Genomic DNA, 22,265 nt, shown 5'->3' with positions numbered 1-22,265 from the left:
AGACTGCCAACTATAAGACAAGCAAGAGTGTGAGGCTGGAGTTCAAGTTCAAGAAAAAAAAAAAAGTAAAACAATACTGCTAGTTACAATAATTCTCTTTATCTATGTAAATATTTACTTGCTGTCATAGGAAGATTTATTTTTACTATATAAATTGGGGATTTCTTCCACAATTTTTACATCTTTTCTTCAATCGGCATCAAAATGTAGGAAAGGTAGAGGGAAGCTTTCCTGTCATCCTAGCAGGAGTTGGGAGTTCTTAGAGGGAGAAGAAAGAAGATCAGAGAATTTCAATTTGAAGCTAGAGCTGACAAAAGCAGCTAGACAGGGTTCTGCTCTGCACCTACACCCTCGGCAGGTTCCATCTCATCAATGATGGCATGTTCACTCCAATTTAGAAAAACACTCAAGACAACGTAGACACTCTACAATCAAACTAAAGGACTAAGGCTATTTTCAATACTGAACAATATTTTCTAAGTCATATATCACTCTTTATTTATATCAATATATGGGAACCATGACCGAAGAGAACTATTAAGACATCAAGACAACCTCACAAAAATGTCATTTGAGTGAATTTAACTTTTTTCTTTTGGTCTAAGACTGGGACTCATACCTAACACTTCTGCTCATTGGCTAGTGCTCTATCAAATGAGCCATGGCTCCAAACCCAAATTTACATTTTTGTATAAAAGACAAAAATAACAGGGAGTCATAATAAGGAATGGTCTAAGCAAAACAAAATGAAAAACAATGTTTTAAATATGTAAACATACGTATTACATTGCTTACTTTGCTCTGGTTTAGCAGCTCGCTGGTAGAACTTTAATTCAGTAAAAAGAGGTCCATTGTCACTGGGTTCCTTAAAATATAAAAATGTGTTAGTACTAATGCTAGTTAAAATACTCAGTTATTTTCAGTGAAACTTCAAAACAGACTAATCAATTTTTCTTTCAAAAGATTGTAATTTGATACTCAAATTTATAGCTGTTCAACCCCTTAAAACTATTTCAGATATTCTCAGAATAGCCTCTAAGACCTAAATTCCTCTCAAGTTCCATTTCTGTAAGTGATAAATTATACAAAATCAGATATACAGCTCACTCTTTGGAGAAGTTTAAGAAAAACGCTTCAACTAATTTTATCTTTATTAAGCTTTCCCTTAAGCAAAGACCAGCAAAGAGCTACAAGATAATATTTCTGATATTTAATAAAATGTCAATAGCCAATTTAACCAATTAATGGCAAAACCCTACTCCTTTGCTCTTTCTTGCTGGTGAACCAGGTTTCACAGAAACACGCCTTATCCCTTATCTCCAAAGAGAGCCCTGACCACTGAACTCCCTCTTTTCCTTTCTCACATCAATTCCCATTTTTTTCTAATACATGATAATTTGAAGTTATAACAACTGCTCTCCAAACTACATTCCTTCCCCAGTTTGATGATGATTAACAATTTATGTTATCTGCAAGGAAGCAAACATTTGCAAAAAGGTATGTAAGAAATCAGCCTTGTTAAATAGAAACATAATTCTGTAGGTTTCTCAGTAAGCAGATTTTTATATGGTTAATAAGGGTGAGCATTTTCATGTTGGATATTGCTTGTTATTATCATCTTTATTAGGTGATTAGAAATAATTTTAAATTAAGGATCTAGAAAAAATTGTGAAAACTTCACATGAAGCAAACATTTAAGCTAAGGGCTGCTTTTCTTTTAAGAGGTATGAGAAGAAATTTACTCTGGATGAAAAATTTGCATAGCTGGTGTTGAGACTTATTAGAACATTAAAGGAACTGATAATTGAGGTTTATTTTCTCTCTCCCTCTCTCTCTCTCCCTCTCCCTCTCGGTCATGGGGCCTGGCACTGTCCTTGAGCTCTTCGGTTCAAGGCTTCTGCCCTAGCCCTGGAGCCTCAGCGCCACTTCCCATTTTCTAGTGGTTAACTGGAGATAAGAGTCTCATGGACTTTAGTGCCTGGGCTGGCTTTGAACTTCGATCCTCAGATCTCAGCCTCCTGAGTAGCTAGGATTAGAGGTGTGAACCACCATGCCCTGCAAGGCTGATTATCTTGACTGAAAGAAAACATGTACTCTTCGGGTACTAGATACATCCTTTGAAAATATTTAAAATATATTCATTTTCTTTTTTACTCAATCAGCTTAACTCCCAATCAATTTTACTCCTTGAGATTTATATAAAGCTATACAGTTCTATTACTTCGTGCTTACAGGAAAATACTGCCAATTTTCAGTGAAGCAGCACCCAGTTACAGAGAAGCACTTTACAGCAGGTTGGTCAACCAGTACACACTTGTATCAGAACCTAAATATAAGCTTCCCTTGTCACAGCTACACTTTCAGCCCCTTTTTAGAAGACATGATATTATAAGATACCAGCTTTGGTGTGCATGGACTCAACAAGTCATTGACTTCTTAAGACAGAAGCAAGCCACACTCAAGTCTGATATACGTGCCCTGCTCAAGTCTCAATATCTTTGGCTACCTTGTTGACAGGATAGAAGCCACAAGACATCAGAGGACATGTAAAGCAAACAAATGAGCAAGAATCACAGAATCAATGCAAGAAACAAAGAAAGAAATCAAAGAAAAGGAATTTTAGCTAACTTTTAGAATAGCTCATTAATAAAACTAAGCTGGGAAAGGGATTTTCATAAGACAACTCCTGGCTTATTACCATCGGTATAAAATTTTGATTTATTCAGTTCCAAACTATGTCATATCAACTTTAATTTTTAAATTTCCTTCAAGCAATAATTTATTAAACTTACAATAATGAGAGTCAACCATACCCATCAGGCCGTTATAATGAAAGCCCTACAACAATGAAGGCCTTTTGAGCTCATTTCATATTTTTACTTATCTAATAAGCTTCTTTTACCAGAAAATAAAGGAGCTACTCCTTGGTACTGCACTGTAGCCAAAGCAAGCTATTTCTGTTGAAGAAAATACCTTAACTCATAACTAAAGTTTTATTAACATATTTCAAATCTAAAATACTTTGCCAACTCTGTAATAGCCAAGATTTAGAAAAGAAATTGGGTCTGACATTTTAACTAGAATATCACTAAACGTTTCCTTAAGACTTCTAAGTGTCAAAATGAAGATGACAACAGAAAAAAAATAAAATGTGATACATTTCAATGGCACCATCTAAAAGCAACTGGCTGCCATTTAAAATGAAGATGTACAAAGTTTCTCCTTCCTATAAAAAAAAAATGATATCTGAATTGAAAATCTGGGTCACTTTTCCTAACACCAACAGGTAAAATCAAACATCAGTCAGCAAAGTTCCTTGCCAGGAACTTTAGAATACAAATTTCTACCAGTTGGCACTTAGTTTACATGAGCCAAAAATAACCTAACCTCCACCTCCGGGACTGCTCCTGACCTGACTGCTAAGGGTAACTGTAGTGGGACAGAGAGATAAAGAGACAGAGACAGAGGAGACAAGAGAGAGACAGAGGTGAGAGAAGAAGAGACAAAGACAAGAATGGGGATGGGGAGAAAAGGGAGACTCCACGTGTATTACCCAACTTATTACCAACTTCGTATTAAAAAAATAATAAAGAGAACATCGTTATCTAAAAGCTAAGTACAGATGAACCAGGATGACCCAGCATCACAGTTCCTCAGCTGCTTACGCAAGCCAAGGTTGAAGAACAAGAACACGGACCATCACTGGACATGAGGAGATTATCCCTAGTAAGTGCTTAAACATCCACCTTCAGTATGTACACCTTAATTTCATCAGCTTTTCCATCATAAAGCAGATATATCAGTAATAATCCAATTCTTGGACAAGTCTTCCATACGAAAATAAAAACCCATACTGAAGCAATCCCCTGGGTAAAGGATCTCAGAACAAGAATAAAAAAGTGAACACATACAACTTCATAAAAAAAAAAAATCTCTAAGGTTCCCTCAACCCTAGCTTCTTCCATGGTTCTTAGCCTTGACAGACCAAGGAATCACCTGGTTAATGTTACTAAAATACCAATAGCCAGGTCCTACCCCAGAGGTTATGAGTCTACAGCACAATTAGTTTGCATATACATTTGAGGTTTCTACCTAATACATGTTCATTCTTGAAAATTTATAAACATTATGACATAATTTCTTCACACACAACCATTTTGTAAAACTATTTTCAAACCATACACAAGGCTTTGAATCCTACTTTTTTATTGAAGAATTTATTAACATTGATTTTTATATCATATTTCAAATGACATTTAACAAACAAGTATTCAAGAAGGGACTCTCTATACAATCACTGGCACTTAGATTTTAGAACATAATCAAAATTAGGCTGAAGGTTTATATATCACAGATACATATTAATCTATGTAATAAAACATTGTGTCTATAGAGTCATAGATTTTTATGTCTATATAGTTGTGTTTATATTTCCAATACCATGTCCATAGCATTGGGTACGCAAATATTGAGTCCTTGCTCTTGTACTGTTTGGATCTACTAGTCACATATTAAGGATATCATATGCCTTTTGTTCCTTTGGTCTTGACTTGTCTCACTCAACATGATTTACTCTAGATTCATCCATTTCCCTGCAAATGCCATTATTTTATCTTGTCTGTTGGCTATGTTGAATTCCATTGTGTGTGTGTGTGTGTGTGTGTGTGTGTGTGTATATCACATTTTCTGTATCCATTCATCTGCAGTAGGGCATCTGGGATTGTTTCCATTGCCTAGCTATTGTGAATAGTACAGAGATGAACATGGCTGAGCAGATGTCCTTATCATATCTTGGGTTATGATGTTCAGGACAGATGCCCAGGAGTGGTATGGAGGGAAGGTCTATTTTCAGTTTTTTAAGAAATCTCCACACTGCTTTCCAGAGTGGCTGAACTTGAATCTTACTTTTTTGATCATTATTAAAACTTCCCAATGGGCACTACATGTTCTCTGATAACATGATCTTTGGTTACAGGGTATAGCTTTACAGTAAAGCACGTGCTTAACAGACATGAGGCTCATGGCTCATCCCCAGTAACATGAAAACAAGAAAATCACAAGAATGACCTTCAACAGCCCTTAATGTTCAACCAACAGATCTGATACTGGGAAAATGTGATTCTCATTTTCCACATTTGTAACTGATGATCCATTCCACTTTGCACATGATAAAGCTATAAAAAGACAAAACGGCTAGGCCTACTGGTAGAGTGCTTGCCTAGCATGCACGAAGACCAGGTTCACTTCCTCGGTACCACATATATAGTCAAAAGCCGGAAGTGATGCTGAGGCTCAAGTGGTAGAGCTCTTGCCTTGAGAAAGCCCAAGGACAGTGTTCAGGCCCTGAGCTCAAGCCCAGGACTGGCAAAAAAAGAAGAAGAAGAAGAAGAGGAGGAGGAGGAGGAGGAGGAGGAGGAGGAGGAGGAGGAGGAGGAGGAGGAGGAGGAGGAGGAGGAGGAAGAAGAAGAAGAGGAAGAAGAAGAGGAGGAAGAAGACGACGATGACGACAAAATGGGGTCTGTCTTGGGAATGAAAAGGGCCTCAAGAAGATTACAGTGAATGAACAGAAAGAGAAATAAAAGGTGGTAGAAAATTATGGATAAAAAATACTTTAAGGTCTATATAAAGAAAACAAGGTTTGAAATAAGGTCATTACTAGATAATTTCATATCTAGTTGGAGATAAGGGATAAACCTAGAGGCATGAGAAGGCAATTACAGGTGATCTGTACAATTAGAGCTATTACAACGACTTTGCAAAGAGCAAAGGAAAAGTCAGTACTACTGTTTCAATGTGCTATTATTTATAAATTTTAGTATTTTAATTTGTTATAGTCATCAGATGTGGATAATACTCTCTGATTCCATGCAAGTAACAGTTCAACAGTAAGAATTTTAGTTCCTCTTTCTGAGGAGCAAGCTGAATAGTTCAACTAACATTATTCCACAATGAAAAGAACTCCAAAGCAAAAGGACATCAAGAAAAAGAGAATGGCAGGAGACACAAAATCCAGACACTAAACTTGAATCATGAAATTAAATTAAAACTTGAAATGAGGGAGGAAAAAACTCAAAAAAAAATAAAGTATTACTTTCACAAATCAGACAACGGGTAGTTCAGGACTTTTCCTCTACAAGACAGGAAACAGCAAGAGCCCTCTGACAGCCCTGGCTTTTCTCCTAGAGGCTTGAAGAATGAGAAGAACACAGAGTACAAAGAAGGCCAATCCATCCACCAACATGACCCTGATACCAAAACCAAGTCATGAGGTTAGAAAATTTTAAACTTAGAAATACTAGGGGGAACGGTAATACTAAGGGGAATTAAAGGTCAATGCTCCTTATGAATAAAAACATGAAAATCCTTCATACAATATTAGCAAAGCAATTTCAGCATTGGTAAAACCATATACAATTTGACTAAGTGGACTATGTACTAGAAATGCAAATTTGGCTCAAATATCAGTTTAACTACCAAGTGACTGAATAAAAATAAAAACACAATCCATCTCAAAAGCTGCAATGAAAGTATTAAAAACGCACAAGCAAACTATAAAATGGAGGAATATATTACCAGCACATATCTGAAAAAGAAATTGGAATAACTCTTAATTACACAATTATAAAAGGCAACAATTCATTTTAAAAACATTGTTTCACATGAAAAAGGGTATCAATGTTCAAGAAGTAATGTACCCACTACCTGACAACAATAAAATACAATTAAAAAAAATTTTTTTCAGTCAGGTGCCAGTGGCTTGCTCATATCTAACTGAGCCTGTAATCCTAACTCCTTAGGAAGCTGAGATCTGAGAATTGCGGTTCAAAGCCAGCCTGGGCACTAAGGTCCATGAGACTCTTATCTCCAATTAACCACTAGAAAACTGAAAGTGGTACTATGGCTCAAGTGGTAGAGCATTAACCTTGAGCTAAAGAGCTCAGCGACAGCACCCAGGCCCAGAGTTCAAGCCCAATGACCAACAACATCAAAAATTATTTCAGAGACTGGGCAAAAGACTAAAGAGGCAGGTGCCCCACAGACACAAATAAATATAAACAGTCAGTTAGTACAGTGAGGATGTACTCAGACTGGCCATCAAGCAAATGCACACTGGAACTATAATGCCACAATGCTCCATACCCCCTGAAGAGATAGAAAACAAAGGAACAACACAGAAAGAAAACATCAGACATAGAGAATGACAACTCCCATCATCTTGAGAACATCAAAATTTGACTGCCTTGGAAATCTGTCTAGTACTTTTTATAAGTTTTAAATGCATTGTTCTCCACTAAACCAGCAATTCAAACTCTAAGATAAATTTTTTTAAAGTACACAGAAATGCTTATATAAAAATGTTTATAGAAGCTTTATTCGTAATAGCCCCAAACTGCAAACAATGCTTATCCAACAGAGTAGCAAAATGAAACTAATGATTAATATACCAAGTATGCATGAACCTCTAAAACATCACAGGGTACATGAAGAAGCATATATGTATTGTGCAATTCCTGTAACTCTATAGGGCAGGAATATATATATATAATAAATGTATAAATATATGTGTGTGTGTGTATATATATATATATATATATATATATATATATATATATATTTCAGTCAAACAACTGCCTCCAAAGGGTGTGATGCAAAATAGATGCTCTACTACAAAGGACACAAGAAATATTTTTGGGGTGATGGAAATGTTCTGTATCTTAGTGAAGGTTAAACAGTAGTTGTATGTGTCCGAAGTCTTCAAACTATTTCTATGTATTTCCAAGTAAAAATTATGCCTAACAAAAAAAAAAAGAAAAAGAAACTTAAAAAAAATGAATCACTAAAACAATTCTACATCAAGAAAGCTGGTGCATAGGGGTCAAGAATAAAAAAAAAAAAAAACAAACACAACAAAACTATGAGATAATTCTTGAGCTATACAGACTGAGAACAAAAGTAGAACAGGACTTAATTGTTATAATATCCCCAAATAAGACATTCTGCTGCCTCTTCTATTTTTTTTTTCTATTTAACAAACATATTCTTCACATGTATCCAAGAACTAAGGAATCAGGAACTACAAATGTTAGTAAGCAAAAAGATATACAATGAATTAATGCCTACCTGACAGATCTATAAACTGGCCTGGCTATTTAAAGTACATTCATATCAGAGAGGATGCTGCTAATCTTTATTCATCATGAGCTAATTTCAACTTGAATATAGTAAATTTAACAATCACAACTAACTAAATTACAAATAAGCAACTAAATTTACTAAAGCAAAGAAAACTGGGAATAAACAAAAACTGACCCACAGAAAGTCCAGAAGCACATTAAAAATAAAACTAAACCAAATTAGCATAGTATTGCAGAGCAATACAAACAGCAGCTCATCTACTGAAACAGCTGCAAGATTAGCTGGTGCTTTGTTCCATATTTGCGTACCTGTACACATTTTTTAAACTCAAGATTTCATGCTTAGTCAGCATGCTTGCTCAGTTGGTACTCTACTTCTTGAGCCATTCCTCCAGCCCAGCTTTTTACTTGATAATTTGGAGATAGAGTTGTTGTAGACTTTTCTTCCCAGGGTAGTCTTGATCCTCCCCCTCTACTTCCTGAGTAGCTAAGATGACAGGCAGGAACCACAATTGCTCAGCTCCTCCACACTTCCACTGACCGTGCCCCAAACATTAATGCCATTCTAATTCAAGAAAACACAGGAAGTATTTGAACTAACATTATTTAAAACTATAAAAGCTACTTTTGTGTCTCATTAACTATTTATGAAGCATTATTAAAAATGTAATACCTTATGGTTTAATTAAGTCTAGTTATCAGAGGATGATTTACAAAATAAATACTGTATTAACTTTCATTAAAAAGGAAAAATAAGCTGAAATATTGTCTTACCACTTTTACAACACAGGGTGCATCGCTGCCAACTGATTTTGAAGAATTTGCATCAGCTGTTTAAAAAGGGAAATGTATAATATCAGAATAACATTATAAATATTGTATGTATATTTATACTTGAATGTCTAAAACACCTTTATAAATTCCAGTTCCCAAATATATTTCAGAATATAATTATAGTGTATCTCAGCAATTTTGATCATTTTCTTGTGGTTTTTTTTTTGGGGGGGGGGTGGTTGGGGTCAGTTATGGGGCTTGAACTCTGGGTCTGGGAGTTAGTTGTCCCTGAGCTCTTCAGATCAAGACTAGTGCTTCATCCCTTGAGCAAAAGTGCCACTTCCAGTTTTCTGGTGGCTAATTGGAGATGAGTCTCATACACTTTAGTGCCTGGGCTGGCTTGAACCCTTATTCTCAGTTCTCGGCCTCCTGAGTAGCTAGGATTACAGGCGTGAGCCACTGGCACCCAGCTTCTCATGTTTTAATATTGACACTGGAAGACAATTTGTATTGTTTTCTCCCATTAGTTCATCTACAGAAAGTCCCAAGTTGAACAAAGTTAAATGTTTCTTTAGCCCGAAAGTACTGAAGGTTTTTGACATGCTGGTATATGTATTGTGAATCCCCAGAACATGATACCTAATACAATTTCTTAAATTTTGAAAAACTATACAACCTAAAAAGGAACATCTGAAGCAGAAGTTATTAAAAAAAAATACCAACTTAGGGAAAAATTCATCGAGATCAGTACTCAGGACATGGGTGCTGGGAATTCTGCCATCTAATCATCTTAATGTGGCTGGTTCTTATTTCATACAAGTACACCACAGTACCCTCCGAATGCTAATTTAATTAGGAACGTAAGGCTGCTCATACTCATTGACAAATATTTACCAAATCACTACTCTATGCTAGATTCTGGTAAACAGAGAAAACAATCTTTACTCTTACAAAGCTTATCCTCTTGAGAAGTAGGGTAGGCAACACATCAAACTGGAAGGTGCTCGTGTAAGTGCTGTGAAGGAAGAACTAAGGGGAAGAGTGGAGGGAGGAGGGAGGCAGGCCTCTTTAAAGGGCATTACTAAAAGAGGGCTCACAACCATGGGAATACACACAGAACTGAATTTCAGGCAGACTGGAGGTGGGGACAGGTTAGAAACCTCTGAGGTCAGGAGGCCAAGGGAGCTGAAGGAGAAAAGGTGAGATAAGAAGCTGAAGAAAGCAGATCAGAAAAGCAGCAGAGAAGAGACACGAGGGGCCTACCAGGTGACAGATGTTATGATTCTGGCTGGTTCTATAAAGGAGGTGAGAAGACACTAGAAGATTTTGAGAAGGGGAAGGGCCAAAACACTGCCTTTTAGAAGACTTCCTTTGGAGAATGGCACACAGGAGCAAAGGCAGATGCAGCAGATGAACGGTATTCCAGGTAAGCGAAGGTGGTTAGCCAAGCCAGCATGAGGGCAGACAAGTAGAGCTAATTAGTCAGATTATGGCCAGACGCTCAAGGGACAGACAACAAGATCTGTTGGTGGAATCAATACAGAGTGTGAGAATTTCATTTTGATGAGATATAGATGAGTCCTATGCAACTACAAAGAGGTAGTTGCTACTGACAGGAGAGAACTGTATGTGGACCCAGTTTGAGAGGATCTAAAGTTTGAGATGCTGTTAAGCATCCACGTTCAGGTGTTAGTGCAGTTAGTGTCTACATATGATGATACAAGGAAGCTCAGTGAAAACTGGTAACAATCAGGATGAGGGAGGAAGAAGAAAGATGATATACAACTATACACACACACACATATATGTATCTATATACACATACATGTTTACAAGTATGAAAATAACCCCTCCACCACACACACACACACACATCTAAACAGAAAGCTACTTATTGAGCTAGGGGCATAACTCAAGTAGTAGAACATTTGCCTAAGGAATTGCTGAGTTCAATATCCAGTACAGCAACAGAGAGGGAGGGCAGGGAGGGCAAGAAATAGAGAGAAAGAGAGAGAGAGAGAGAGAGAGAGAGAGAGAGAGAGAGAGAGACAGAGACAGAGACAGAGACAGAGACAGAGACAGAGACAGAGAGACAGAGAGAGACAGAGAGGGAGAGGAGCTATTTGTGAGAACTGGGAGTATAACAGCAGTTGGACTTTTCATATACAAGGTACATGGTTCAACACCCAAAACTGCCAAAAAATAAAATCTAAAAAGCTTATTTATTTAAAAGCCTGAGAGTGAGACCGATCCCTAGAGAATGAAAGCAGACAAAGAAACAAAGAGTTGAGCCCCAAGGCACTCTCCCCCAAAAGTAGAAGAGAGGAGGACAGCAGTGAGAGCCAAGACACTGTGTACCAATCAGCTGGGAAGCACCACTGCCTGGAAGGGCTACAGCTGAAGTACTACAGACCAAGGAAGAAAGGTCTCCCTATAAAAAAGGTCCCAAGGGACATCACTTCCTTACTGAATTAGTAATAAAGCAGTAGAGACTTTTCAACAAAATGTTAAAATGAAAATAGTATTTATTCCAGTAATATTGCACATTCAAATGAGAACAGGAGGAGGGAAAGAAAGTGTGATAATTCATTCAAATAATATCTACTGCAAAATATGCCAGCCATGAAGAAAACAAGAAGAGCTGTCCCACTGTCAAAAAAACCACGTTTAATATGGAATTAAAAAAAGCAGTTTCAGTACAATGTGGAGAGTATCAAAGAAAGTAAACATGAAGGGAATTTACTATCTTCCTTAAAATTGGTTTGGGAAATGGGGGGGGGAGAAGAAAATTAAAAAAAACAACAACAACAAAAAGCATACTTTTAGAAGGATACTTCTTTTAGAAGTAACAGTATATTTACTAGTTGAATTGTAGTAAGAGGGTCAGAGGTATTTACTGATGTCTATACTCCCTGAATTATAGTGAGTGTTCTGCATGGAAATTACATCTCAAACAGAACTAATGTTTTCAAGGCATAAAAATAACATAAAATGTCTTAATTATGTTGAATATATTGTTTAAACAAAGGGTATCATTGAGGTTTTTTTATTACTCTGCCCATTACTTAACAAGAAATTTATTAGTTTATTAACTATTTTCTCCTGAATTGAAAAAAACTGAATATTATACAAACATATTAAATCGTGAAAGTAAAAGTTAGTAGAGCCAGTCACTGGTAGTTTATGCCTGTAATCCTAGCTACTCAGGAGACTGAGATCTGAGGATCGTAGTTCAAAGCCAGCCCAGGCAAGAAAGTCTGTGAGACTTTTATTTCCAATTAACCATCATAAAACCAGAAGTAGAGCTGTGGCTCAACATGGCAAGAGTGCCAGCCTTGAGCACAGGAACTCAGGGACAGAACCCAAGCCCTGAGTTTAAATCCCATGACCTACCAAAAAAAAAAAAAATTAGTAGGGACAAAAGACTCCACAATCCAGCCAGGCACCGTGACTCATGCTTGTAATCCTGGCTACTCAGGAGGCTGAGATCTGAAGATGAAGGTTCAAAGCCAGCCCAGGCACAAAAGGACCTGAGACTCTTATCTCCAAGTAACCTCTAGAAAATGGGAAGTCAGGCTTGGCTCAAGGGTAACGGTAGCCTTGAGCTGGAATGCTCAGGGACAGCACGTCCAGGCCCATAGTGCCAGCCCTAAAACCTACACACACAAAAAAAAAAAAAGACAAAAAGACTCCACAATCCATAAACTCTAAAATTCTTCTAAGTCTAAACTCAAAGAATGATTTGTTTCTGATGCCAAGCTTTAATCCTTTTAATAATACAAAAAAAGGTGGTCACGATCATAAAAATAGTTGGTTTTGAAGAAAAAAGGAAGAGTTCATCAGGTCATTAAGAAAGCAGGGCTCTGCATTCAAAGGAATGTAACTCTAAAAGAGATTTGTGTGTGGAAGCATCAAAGCTCAATTTTCTTTGGTCAATATGCAACAAGGTTTGCAATACTAATGTTGTTTTTTGAAAACTGTAATAAATTTAGGGGCATAGTTGAAATAGTATAGCCCTTTCTAAAAAGTATGAGGCCCTAAGTTCAAACCCTAGTGCCAAAAAAAAAACAACTGCAACAGCCTATACAACGATCAAGACCAAGGAACATCATGATTGCAGAAAAAAGAAAACTGGACTTATATATGAAGAGCCTTGTATATCATTCTTAAAAGTTTGGCTTTGGAGAACTGAGGACCAATGACGGGTTTAAATAGGATGATCTGATCCTCATGCTAGATTACTTAGGCCCACAAGATGACAGGGGGATCCAAAGGCAGAAACTGGGTAAAGAAGAATGACTGCTATAACGCAAGTCCAGACAAGACATGACTAAACTACCCTGACCCAGCGTAGTGGTAAGAGAAAAGTGGATGGATTTGAGATATCACAGTTAAAGAAATAGGATTATAAAAGGTGCTGGGAACATAAAGGAATATTCAAGAATAATTTTCCCATTTCTAGCTTATCGGGTGTCACATAGATAATATTCTAATCATGAAAGGATCACAAAATGAAAGACAAAATAAACTTTAGACATGCCTGGAGACATCTAAGAAGAGATATGCCGGAAGCCCTGGCCTGGATGGAAAAGATCAAGTCTTCATTGCAGACAATAGAGAACAGAAGTCAACATAGAGTGGCAGAAGCTGTGAAACTCAGTGAGGTCACTGAGAGAGAATGCTAGGAAGAAAGAACAGGTCAAAGAAGGAAAGCTGAAGAATCCGGAGGTAATCTACAAGAAGACTAAGTACAGCCAGAGAAGAAAAGCTTGGGGGAGGAATGGTTACCACGAGAGATGAGAAAATGGGAGGAATTTTTATGAGAAAGAAAGATACTTAGTATCAAATACTATAGGCAGAAAGTAAATAAAGCGAAATCAAAGTAAAATTTTAGTTCACTAACAGAAGTTACTGGGGATCTTAAAAATGGCTGTTTGAATATCTGGACAGAAAGATAAAGTATAGGCAGCAATACAAAAGCAAATCCCTCCTCCAGGATTATCAATGCAAATTTACAGAAGTACTTGTAAAGTTTTTAATAAACTGTCAAACCACAGGATATTAAAAAAAAACTTTCAGATGGCACCTCTTAGTAATAAATACAAAACAGCTAGCATACATTATGGTAAGTTCCAATTTGTAGAAAGCTACAAAAGCAAATTAAGTTGTGTTACTCAGATACAAGTGTTCACTAATGTGTCATAAATTCAAGTATTGTACAATAGAGGCAACTTATACAATCTAGCATCTCCTAAAAATCACAATCAAATATATACATCTAGTATAGCTACTACTCTTTGACAATAGTGGCTTTTCTCCTGAAGTTAAATATAACCTAGCTTATGGGTTTTGCTCCAAACCAGAGAGAGAACCAACATCTATTTCCCACAAAGGCAAGTGACACAAACCTACAGGCAAAGCATTGGCTTTCATGCTATGTTTCATGAGACAAGCCCAAAGAGTTCAGCAGACAAACTGTACCCTACAGGTGACAAGGTAGAGTGGAGCCCCCTGAGTAAAAGCAGCTGCTTTTTTATCTACTCTAGTAGTTTTCAAACCTGAACATACACCAGGCTCACCTGGAGGGCTTCTTCAATCACACTGGAGGGTCTCTTCCTAAGGTGTCCATTTGTTTTGGTCAGCCAGTACTAGGGTCTGAACTCAGGGCTTTGTACCTGCTAGACAGTCAGGCACCCTCTATCACTTCAACCATGCTTCCAGCCCTTTCACTCTGGTTACTTTTTAGACAGGGTCTCATTCTGTGCCAGGGCTCACCTAGACAAGATCCTATTCATGTTTCCCACCAAGGCTGGCATGATGGGTATGTGCCACCACATCTAGCCTTTTCTGTTCAGATGAGAATCTCCTGAACTCTCTGCCTCCGCTGTCATGGAATCTCAGTCCTCGCAATCTCGGCTTCCCATGCAGCCGGAAGAACAGGTGAGTGCCACTGGTAAGTTTTGGACGACCAGGTTTTAGATGAGGGCCCAGGAATACGCAGGTCTAACAAGCTTCCAGATAGCACTAATCTACAGTCTTAGTATTCTGAGTTAAGATAGTCCTTGAAAAAAAGAAAAAATTCCACTGAGTGCTAAAAATAAAATGCTATATAAACTTCCATGAGAGAAATTAAAGTTAACTAATTAAATCGAAATGAGAAGTGGAATAAGAACAGAAACTAGAAAAGTTAGAAACTAAATACCAATCGTACTGCATCCTCACTGACGCTTAGAGAAGGAGGCACTGACTCTCTTGGAGAAGCAAGCAGCTTTAGGAAGCAATCAGGTAAAGTACTTTTAAAATCAACAATTTAGTTAGCACTCTGATTGCAGAGCTCTACACAGGTCTCAAAAAATTTCAGTGAAAGTATGCTAATTAATGGTGCATTTGGCTGGGCCTAGTATTCAGTTTCTAGGCCATTCTCCTAAATCCAGTAAAGAAAGGAAAAGGAAATATGCACCTATAAAAGATCTATTAAGCTAGTCAAAAACAGACAAAGTGTATTCTAATTGGTTGTAAGTAGAGGAGAAAAGATACAGGCATCTTCTGCTTGGTCTCAAAACACATTAAGGTTATAAATACACTAAAATTCTATAGCTGTAGTGCTTAGCAGTGAAAATGTTACATGTAATTTAATTTTTTTCTATTATGATTACATGAACACTTCTCTAGTCCTCTATGTCAGATGAATTTTTGTGCAATCAGACATAGTAAGTGACTGCAGGTCTTAAGAAACATCTTGGAACAGTTCACAAAGGAGAAATCATTCTTGCTAAGAAAGCATGTAAGCCTTGGAATGAGGACAGAAGCAGTCAGGAACTCACCAAGATATATACAGCCGAAGCCGCCTTGGCCAACGGGCAGTCCCAATTTCCACTCCTTTTTTGACATGTCAGTCACTACCTCCCCAGCTGCAAACTGCTCTGCAAGGCGTCTCTTCCCAGGCCCCTGTCTTCCAGCTTGAGCTGCTTTTACCCGAGGCATTTTCACTATAATACAAAAGAAAGCAACACTTGAGGTTATCATCCCATAAGTCTTCCAATCAATTTCCTTAAATAAAGCCAATGTGTGAATGTTCAAATTCCTATTTATCTCAAAACCTGCAAGAGAGGTATCAGCCGACTCTAATTTATAATTGTTCAAGTATTATTTGGTTATCTCTTACTTTTGCAAAAGAAACAAGTAAGACAATCTATGCAATTACTTTCCAGAAAATATTTAGTGTTACGTTACAGTGGCATATCATCTATGGCTGAAAGGCTATTTGTTTAAAAAAAATATGTTTTATGAGGTCAGGAGTAAAGTACATGCATGAGAACATACTCCTCAGTACTCCAACCAGGCCCTCACAAGGTTAACCCTCCAGTGCTCAGTCCACAGCACAGAGTCTGCAGACACACACACTCAGAGGAGATGCAGGGGGAAGGGGCATTTGGGGCAGGACAGCAGGACCCTATTCAGCCCCAAGGCTATACATTACCATCCGCACTTAACACACACAGGTAACTATCCATGCTATAACCTCACCCACACAGTCCACACGCATGGAAAAATGACCTTCCAGGAGTAATGAGGAGAACCTGTGAGTGTTCAGATCCACAGAGAAGTTAGAGCTGGTAACACAAGCATTTCTATGCTCGTGTCCCACTACGGATTCAACAAGAGATGTCTCTCAACCCACTTTCTCACAAAGTTAAGCATACCATAACGTTTTGGGAAAACAATGCTTTACTGTGGGCCAAAATAAAGAAGCCTGGACTGGAATCAAAAGATCTATATCCCATGTATGTAACTGGTTGGCTGGGAAATCCTGATCAAGTCACTTCTAAGTTTCAAGTATCCTCAGGTCAGGTCAATTCACTCCACTATGCAAAGGAATTCTGTGTATTTGTGAGCATACACAGGCATGTATTATATGATTTTAAACATAGGTCAAACTCATTCTGAACATATATCCTGCCAGAAAGATCACCTAAAATGAGCATCCTAAGGACAACACAAATTAAAGTAAATCTGCAGGTTAACCTCCAGATTTTGGAACACAACACAAAACCAAGTTAAGAGTGAACAGCAGGCAATGAATGACAAAATCAACCTGAACAATGCCAACTAAAAACTACACCTACATACTGGATAACAGTTGCATGTGAATCACAAGAACTGAGAGTGACCATGGCCTTACCCAGCCCACAAACATATCAGATGACAATTAGGGGGAGAAAAGTGCCTTCAGAAAAAACTTCCTCTGAATATTTTTAAATTAGGCAAAACTGTTCACCTACAAAGACAAAAAGAATCATAATTATAAAAACTCAGGCAAGGAGTTTGGCCTAGTGATAGGTAGAGTGCTTGCCTAGAATGCACGAAGACCCAGGTTCAAGCCCAAGGACCTGAGTTCAAGCCCAAGTACCACCCCACCCCCTCACCAAAAAAAATCAAAAGGGGCAAAAAGATACCCATATTACAAAAGAAAGCACAGTATAAGAAAAGGTAACCTCCATGTTTTAAAAACAAACTGAATTCGTGTGTGGTAAACATTAAAAAAGTAAGAATCTACTAGAGAACAGGCAGGGATACTAAGGAACATCAAGTACCCCTGCACAGTAAACACAAGCATTTACTTGTAAATCTGAGACTGGCAAAGGGTTACAGAGAAGAGTATTCACCAAGCCCTTGTTCTGGCAATGTTGACACAGCACAACTATTTAAAAAAAAAAAAAAGGAACAGACGAGCACCTTGGCTCACACCTGTAATCCTAGCTACTTCAGGAGGCTGAGACCTGAGGATCACAGTTCAAAGCCAGCCCAGGCACTAAAGAATGTGAGACTCTCATCTCCAATTAACCACAAGGGGCTGGGAGTTTGGCCTAGTGGTAGAGTGCTTGCCTAGCATGCACCAAGAGTAGGGTTCGATTCCTCAGTACCACATACATAGAAAAAAGCCAGAAGTGATGCTGAGGCTCAAGTGGTAGAGCTCTAGCCTTGAGGAAGTCCAAGCTCTATGTAGCTGGACACAGTGGTACATGCCTACAATCCCAGCACTCAGAAGGCTGACAGAGGAGACCAGACATTCAAGGCCAGCCTAGGCTACACAGGCAGACACTTATCTCAGGGGGAAAAAATCCTTAAACATACCTAAAACAGAACAAAAGTGGGCAACTCTAAACCACAGAAAGTAGTTACCACCACAAAGCTAGAAGTCACTTGGGAAAGCATGTGAGTTGTGTTGCAAAGTCCTGGCAAAAGATGAGAGAGCACCTACCATAAGCATCACCTTCATGAAGACATGGAGCTTATGAGAGAAAAATGAAATTATTAAGTGTTTGAGTGTTTTCGGTATTGTTGTCATATTGAAACATTAAAAACAGGACTGCTCCTATAATTAAGATTCCCAAAAGGGATCAGAACTGATCACTGGTGATAAAGTCAGTCTGGAGCAGAAATGCTGAGAGCTGGAAGAAGGTACAGGTGCCGGCAGGCATGGTCCTGAGAATCTGGCAGCATTCTACATCCCAATCCTGGATACTTAAACTGTGCATTCACTTCGTTAAAACCAAGTTGTCTGCTTATGATTTATTTCCTTCAATTTTATGTAAAATTAACACAGTAAATCACATAAGTTCTATATTGATCGGGATTCATTTCGATGACAAAAAAATATATACAAGGAATTTAAAGAGTAGAATTACCATAAAAAATTTGATTTATAAGCGATCAACTACACAAAGGAATAAAAGACAACACTGAGGAATACGAGGCAAACAAACATAAGGTATGGCCACTATTATAGCTGAGACTAAAGAAGAGTACCAAAAAAAAGAAGACTTTGCTGGACTAGCTGGAGTGACAGTTCACTGGACGTCAAGCTCTCTGGAGCAAAGGTGGGCGAAGCTGTACCACTGATATGTACCCACTGCAATATTGGTAGAAAAATCTGCCTATTACAATGCTGATAATACTCCCAGGAGAGTGAGTATAGTAGAGCCAGCAGTCAAACTTTGAGATGGAAAAAAAAACAAACTTTTTTTTTAAAGGGTGGTGGAGGGGCCTGGAAGTTTGCCCTAGTGGGAGAGTGCTTGCCTAGTATTCACAAAGACCCAGGTTTGATTCTTCAGTATCACATACCCAGAAATGGGGCCGTGGCTCACGTGGTAGACCACTAGCCTTGAGAAAAACCCAAAGACAGTGCACAGGCCTTGAGTTCAAGCCCTAGGACTGGCAAAAAAAAGACACTGCAATAGCATAAGTCTCTTCCTCAACGATATATTACTCCAAATGACAGAACCTAACATTTCAGAAAGGAGAAAAAGCTTACAAGATTTAGCTCAAGTATAACAGAACAAAGGAAGGTTAAGTTCAGAGCTAAGACGCAATAAATTATTAAGTACATACCAATATAATAAGAAGGCATGGATTGTTTTAATGCATCATACATTCTTGTCCAACAACATATAAAACCTCTTCATGACACCCTAAGTTCCCTAAGACCCTTTTCTCTCAACACGCACTCCCATTTTCCTAAACAAAGGCTACCATGCCCCTCAGGAGGTACACTTGGGGGAACACTATTTTGCCAACTTTGTCTGAGATGTGTCTGTACCCATGTGTTTTAACTTTCAGCATGGTCACATGATACTCTGGTCTCATGATACCCCTCCTACAGTGGAGGAATATCTTATTTTCTGGGTGAGGATTACAAGAAATGTTCTACTTTCTGAGAATTTGAATCTGTGCCTTAATCTTGTTGCTTTTAGGCAATTTTTGCAAGAGGAAATTACTCAAAAGCAGAAGTCCATGGTCACAACAGTAACATAACCACAATCATCTGATTTAATAAGCTAGTGAGTATTCTAAAGAACTTGGTTTACTAATTTGAATTAACGATTGATTTGGTTCATTATAGGTTTCTTGCAATAATGCCACCAATCCCTGCGTGAAGGTTTCTTTTAAAGAATACACTGGGGGGTGGGGGGAGGGGAATGTAGAGGAAAAACATGCGAAGGGAGATCAGTGTTCAAGAAGATGTAATGTACCCACTACCTGGCAAATGCAACTGCAACCTCTCTACACATCACCCGGACAATAAAATATAACTTAAAAAAAAAAAAAGAATACACTGGAGAGTATAATGTGTAACCAAATAAAATCTTCCCACATATAACTTCAACCCAGCTGGCTCAAATCTACTACTACAGTACCTAGTGCACTAGAGAAGTTTCCAAGACAAAGATGACTTGATCATCACATCACGTAAGCTATTACATAACCTGATCACTTCTCTTCCCTGAGATACTAATGGAATGCAGATGCAACTGAAAAGTACATCCATATGCACATCAATAATGCCCTTTGCTGGAATTACTCACCACTATATTCTGTTAGCATAGTCACCAAAATTTAATTGTAAACAGAGTAATTATGGCACTAAAGTTATTAAATACACAAAGCAAGCTTGGGTCTATACATATTCAAATAGAATTTTAGTGGCAGATCAACTTTTATATCTGAAACAATACCCTAATTAATAGTCAGCTCTGGTGATAAAATGCTCTTGTTTTTTTCAAATAACATTCCAAAAAAGTTCTGCTATGAATATTAAAATAAAGTTTTATGAATAGATTTTTAAATTTTTCAATAGCTATATTCATCACTATGGTACTGTATTTAGATAACTGGCATTTTTTCAAGTCTTGGATTCAAATTTGGGATTTTTTTTAAATTTTCTGCTAAAGAGAGGACAAAAAGCTTGAAAGAATCACAACAATAACACGCACATTTAATGAGCTCAATGAATTCATCACACTCATACTGGGAAATGACAATGCCAGAAACCACTTTTAACATACTAGATGACTGCTCAGAAACTATCCTACAACAGGTACACATGCAAGGTCCTTTATAAGAGGTCATGTATTTTCCTAAAGTCCTAACTTCTCTGTCTCATACTGCACATCTGACAAGGTGGCTACTGACCATCTCATTAGTGTGTTCCCAAATATTTTACCTCCACCCTTCCCACTGGCCTTGTCTCCCACATACGCTTACTGAAATCTCTCCCAAGGCTATCTGGCCAATCAGATGGGATCTCTGGGATCTCTCAAGTATTGTTTCAGTCTCTCATTGCACATAAGAAATGAAATGAGAAATGATCGCTATGATTTTATGAACACCGTGGATGTAAGAATGGTCTTATTTAAAATACATTATACTCTTTCAGTATTCAAAAACTTATGAAATTATATAGTAAAATCATTGGGGGGGGGAGTCAGTCATGAAGCTTGAATTCTGAACCTAGGCACTGTCCAGTAAAGTAATTCTTTTGGTTTGGTTTCGTCTGTCTTGCTTTTAATCCAAGTACCTTCACCCACTGCCACTCATAAAAACTAAGCAGCCCCTCTCCATATGGACAATGGTGAATCAGGATTATTTTTCCTCAAAACTGCAATTCCCCTTCCTTTCCCAACAGATGCCTGATACTAGTCTTAAAAGAAACAGACTTTTCCAAAAGTAAAATCTCATGTAAAATACTCACTTCAAGCCCAGCTTTGCAAGGAACCTTAGCTTCCTTTCTCTCCTCTCACATTGAGGAAGTTACCAAACACCAACTCCATCCCTTTCACATCACACGCCACCCACAGCCTTAAGACATACACTGGCAATCCCTTGCTGTGTCCTTCCCATCGGCTTTCACATTTGCTCAAAGTTCTTTAAGAGAAAAAAATGGTAGCTGAGCATAGTGGTTCACATGTATAATCCTAGGTACTCAGGAGGCTGAGATCTGAGGATCACAGTTCACAGCACTGTGTGTGTGTGTGTGTGTGTGTGTGTGTGTGTGTGTGTGTGTGTGTGTGTGTGTGTGTGTTGGAATAGCACTCATCCTTCAAAAGGAAGGAAATTCTGACATTTGGGGGGAAAAAAAAAGATGAAGGCTAAGTGCCTTCATTACAGGCTCACACTTGTGATTCTAGCCAGTCAGGGGGCTAAGATCTGAGGATCAAAGTTTGAAGTCAAACCAGGCAAAAAAGTCCCCATGAGAGGCTCATCTCCAATCATCTACTCAAAAATGGGAAGTAGCGCTATGGCTTAAAGTGTGCTAACTTGGCACAAAAAGAGCTCAGGGACAGCGCCTGGGCCCTGAGTTCAAGCCCCACTACCAACAACAACAAAAATGATGAACACTGAAGATATCATGCTAAGTGAATAAAGCTGTCTCAGAAGATTAGACACAGTGTAATTCCACTCATGCATAGGATCTGAAGCATCAAAACTCACAGAAATAGAAAACAGTACAATAGTTGTAAACTGCTGGAGAGGGACAAGAAGGTAGACTATTCAATGGTATGGTTTCAAATTTCT

General features: G+C 38.1%; 1 protein-coding gene across 1 annotated transcript in view; it reads right to left on the bottom strand.

The window, feature by feature from the left end:
* Vrk1 (VRK serine/threonine kinase 1) overlaps positions 1-22,265 on the bottom strand; it is an 82,038-nt gene that overhangs the window by 36,406 nt on the left and 23,367 nt on the right. Inside the window, exons 2-4 of the mRNA XM_090344802.1 lie at positions 15,734-15,898; positions 8,910-8,965; positions 796-865 (exon numbers count right to left, since the gene is read on the bottom strand). Coding sequence (XP_090200928.1) covers positions 796-865; positions 8,910-8,965; positions 15,734-15,893 — 286 coding nt within the window. The 5' untranslated portion in view covers positions 15,894-15,898. The remainder of the gene's footprint in view (positions 1-795; positions 866-8,909; positions 8,966-15,733; positions 15,899-22,265) is intronic.

Source organism: Megascapheus bottae, chromosome 14 (assembly GCF_031878675.1).
Source record: "Megascapheus bottae isolate mThoBot1 chromosome 14, mThoBot2.hap1, whole genome shotgun sequence".
Lineage (NCBI taxonomy): Eukaryota > Metazoa > Chordata > Mammalia > Rodentia > Geomyidae > Megascapheus > Megascapheus bottae.
Note: the sequence above shows the minus strand (reverse complement) of the source record. Positions and strands in the feature narration are given on the sequence as shown.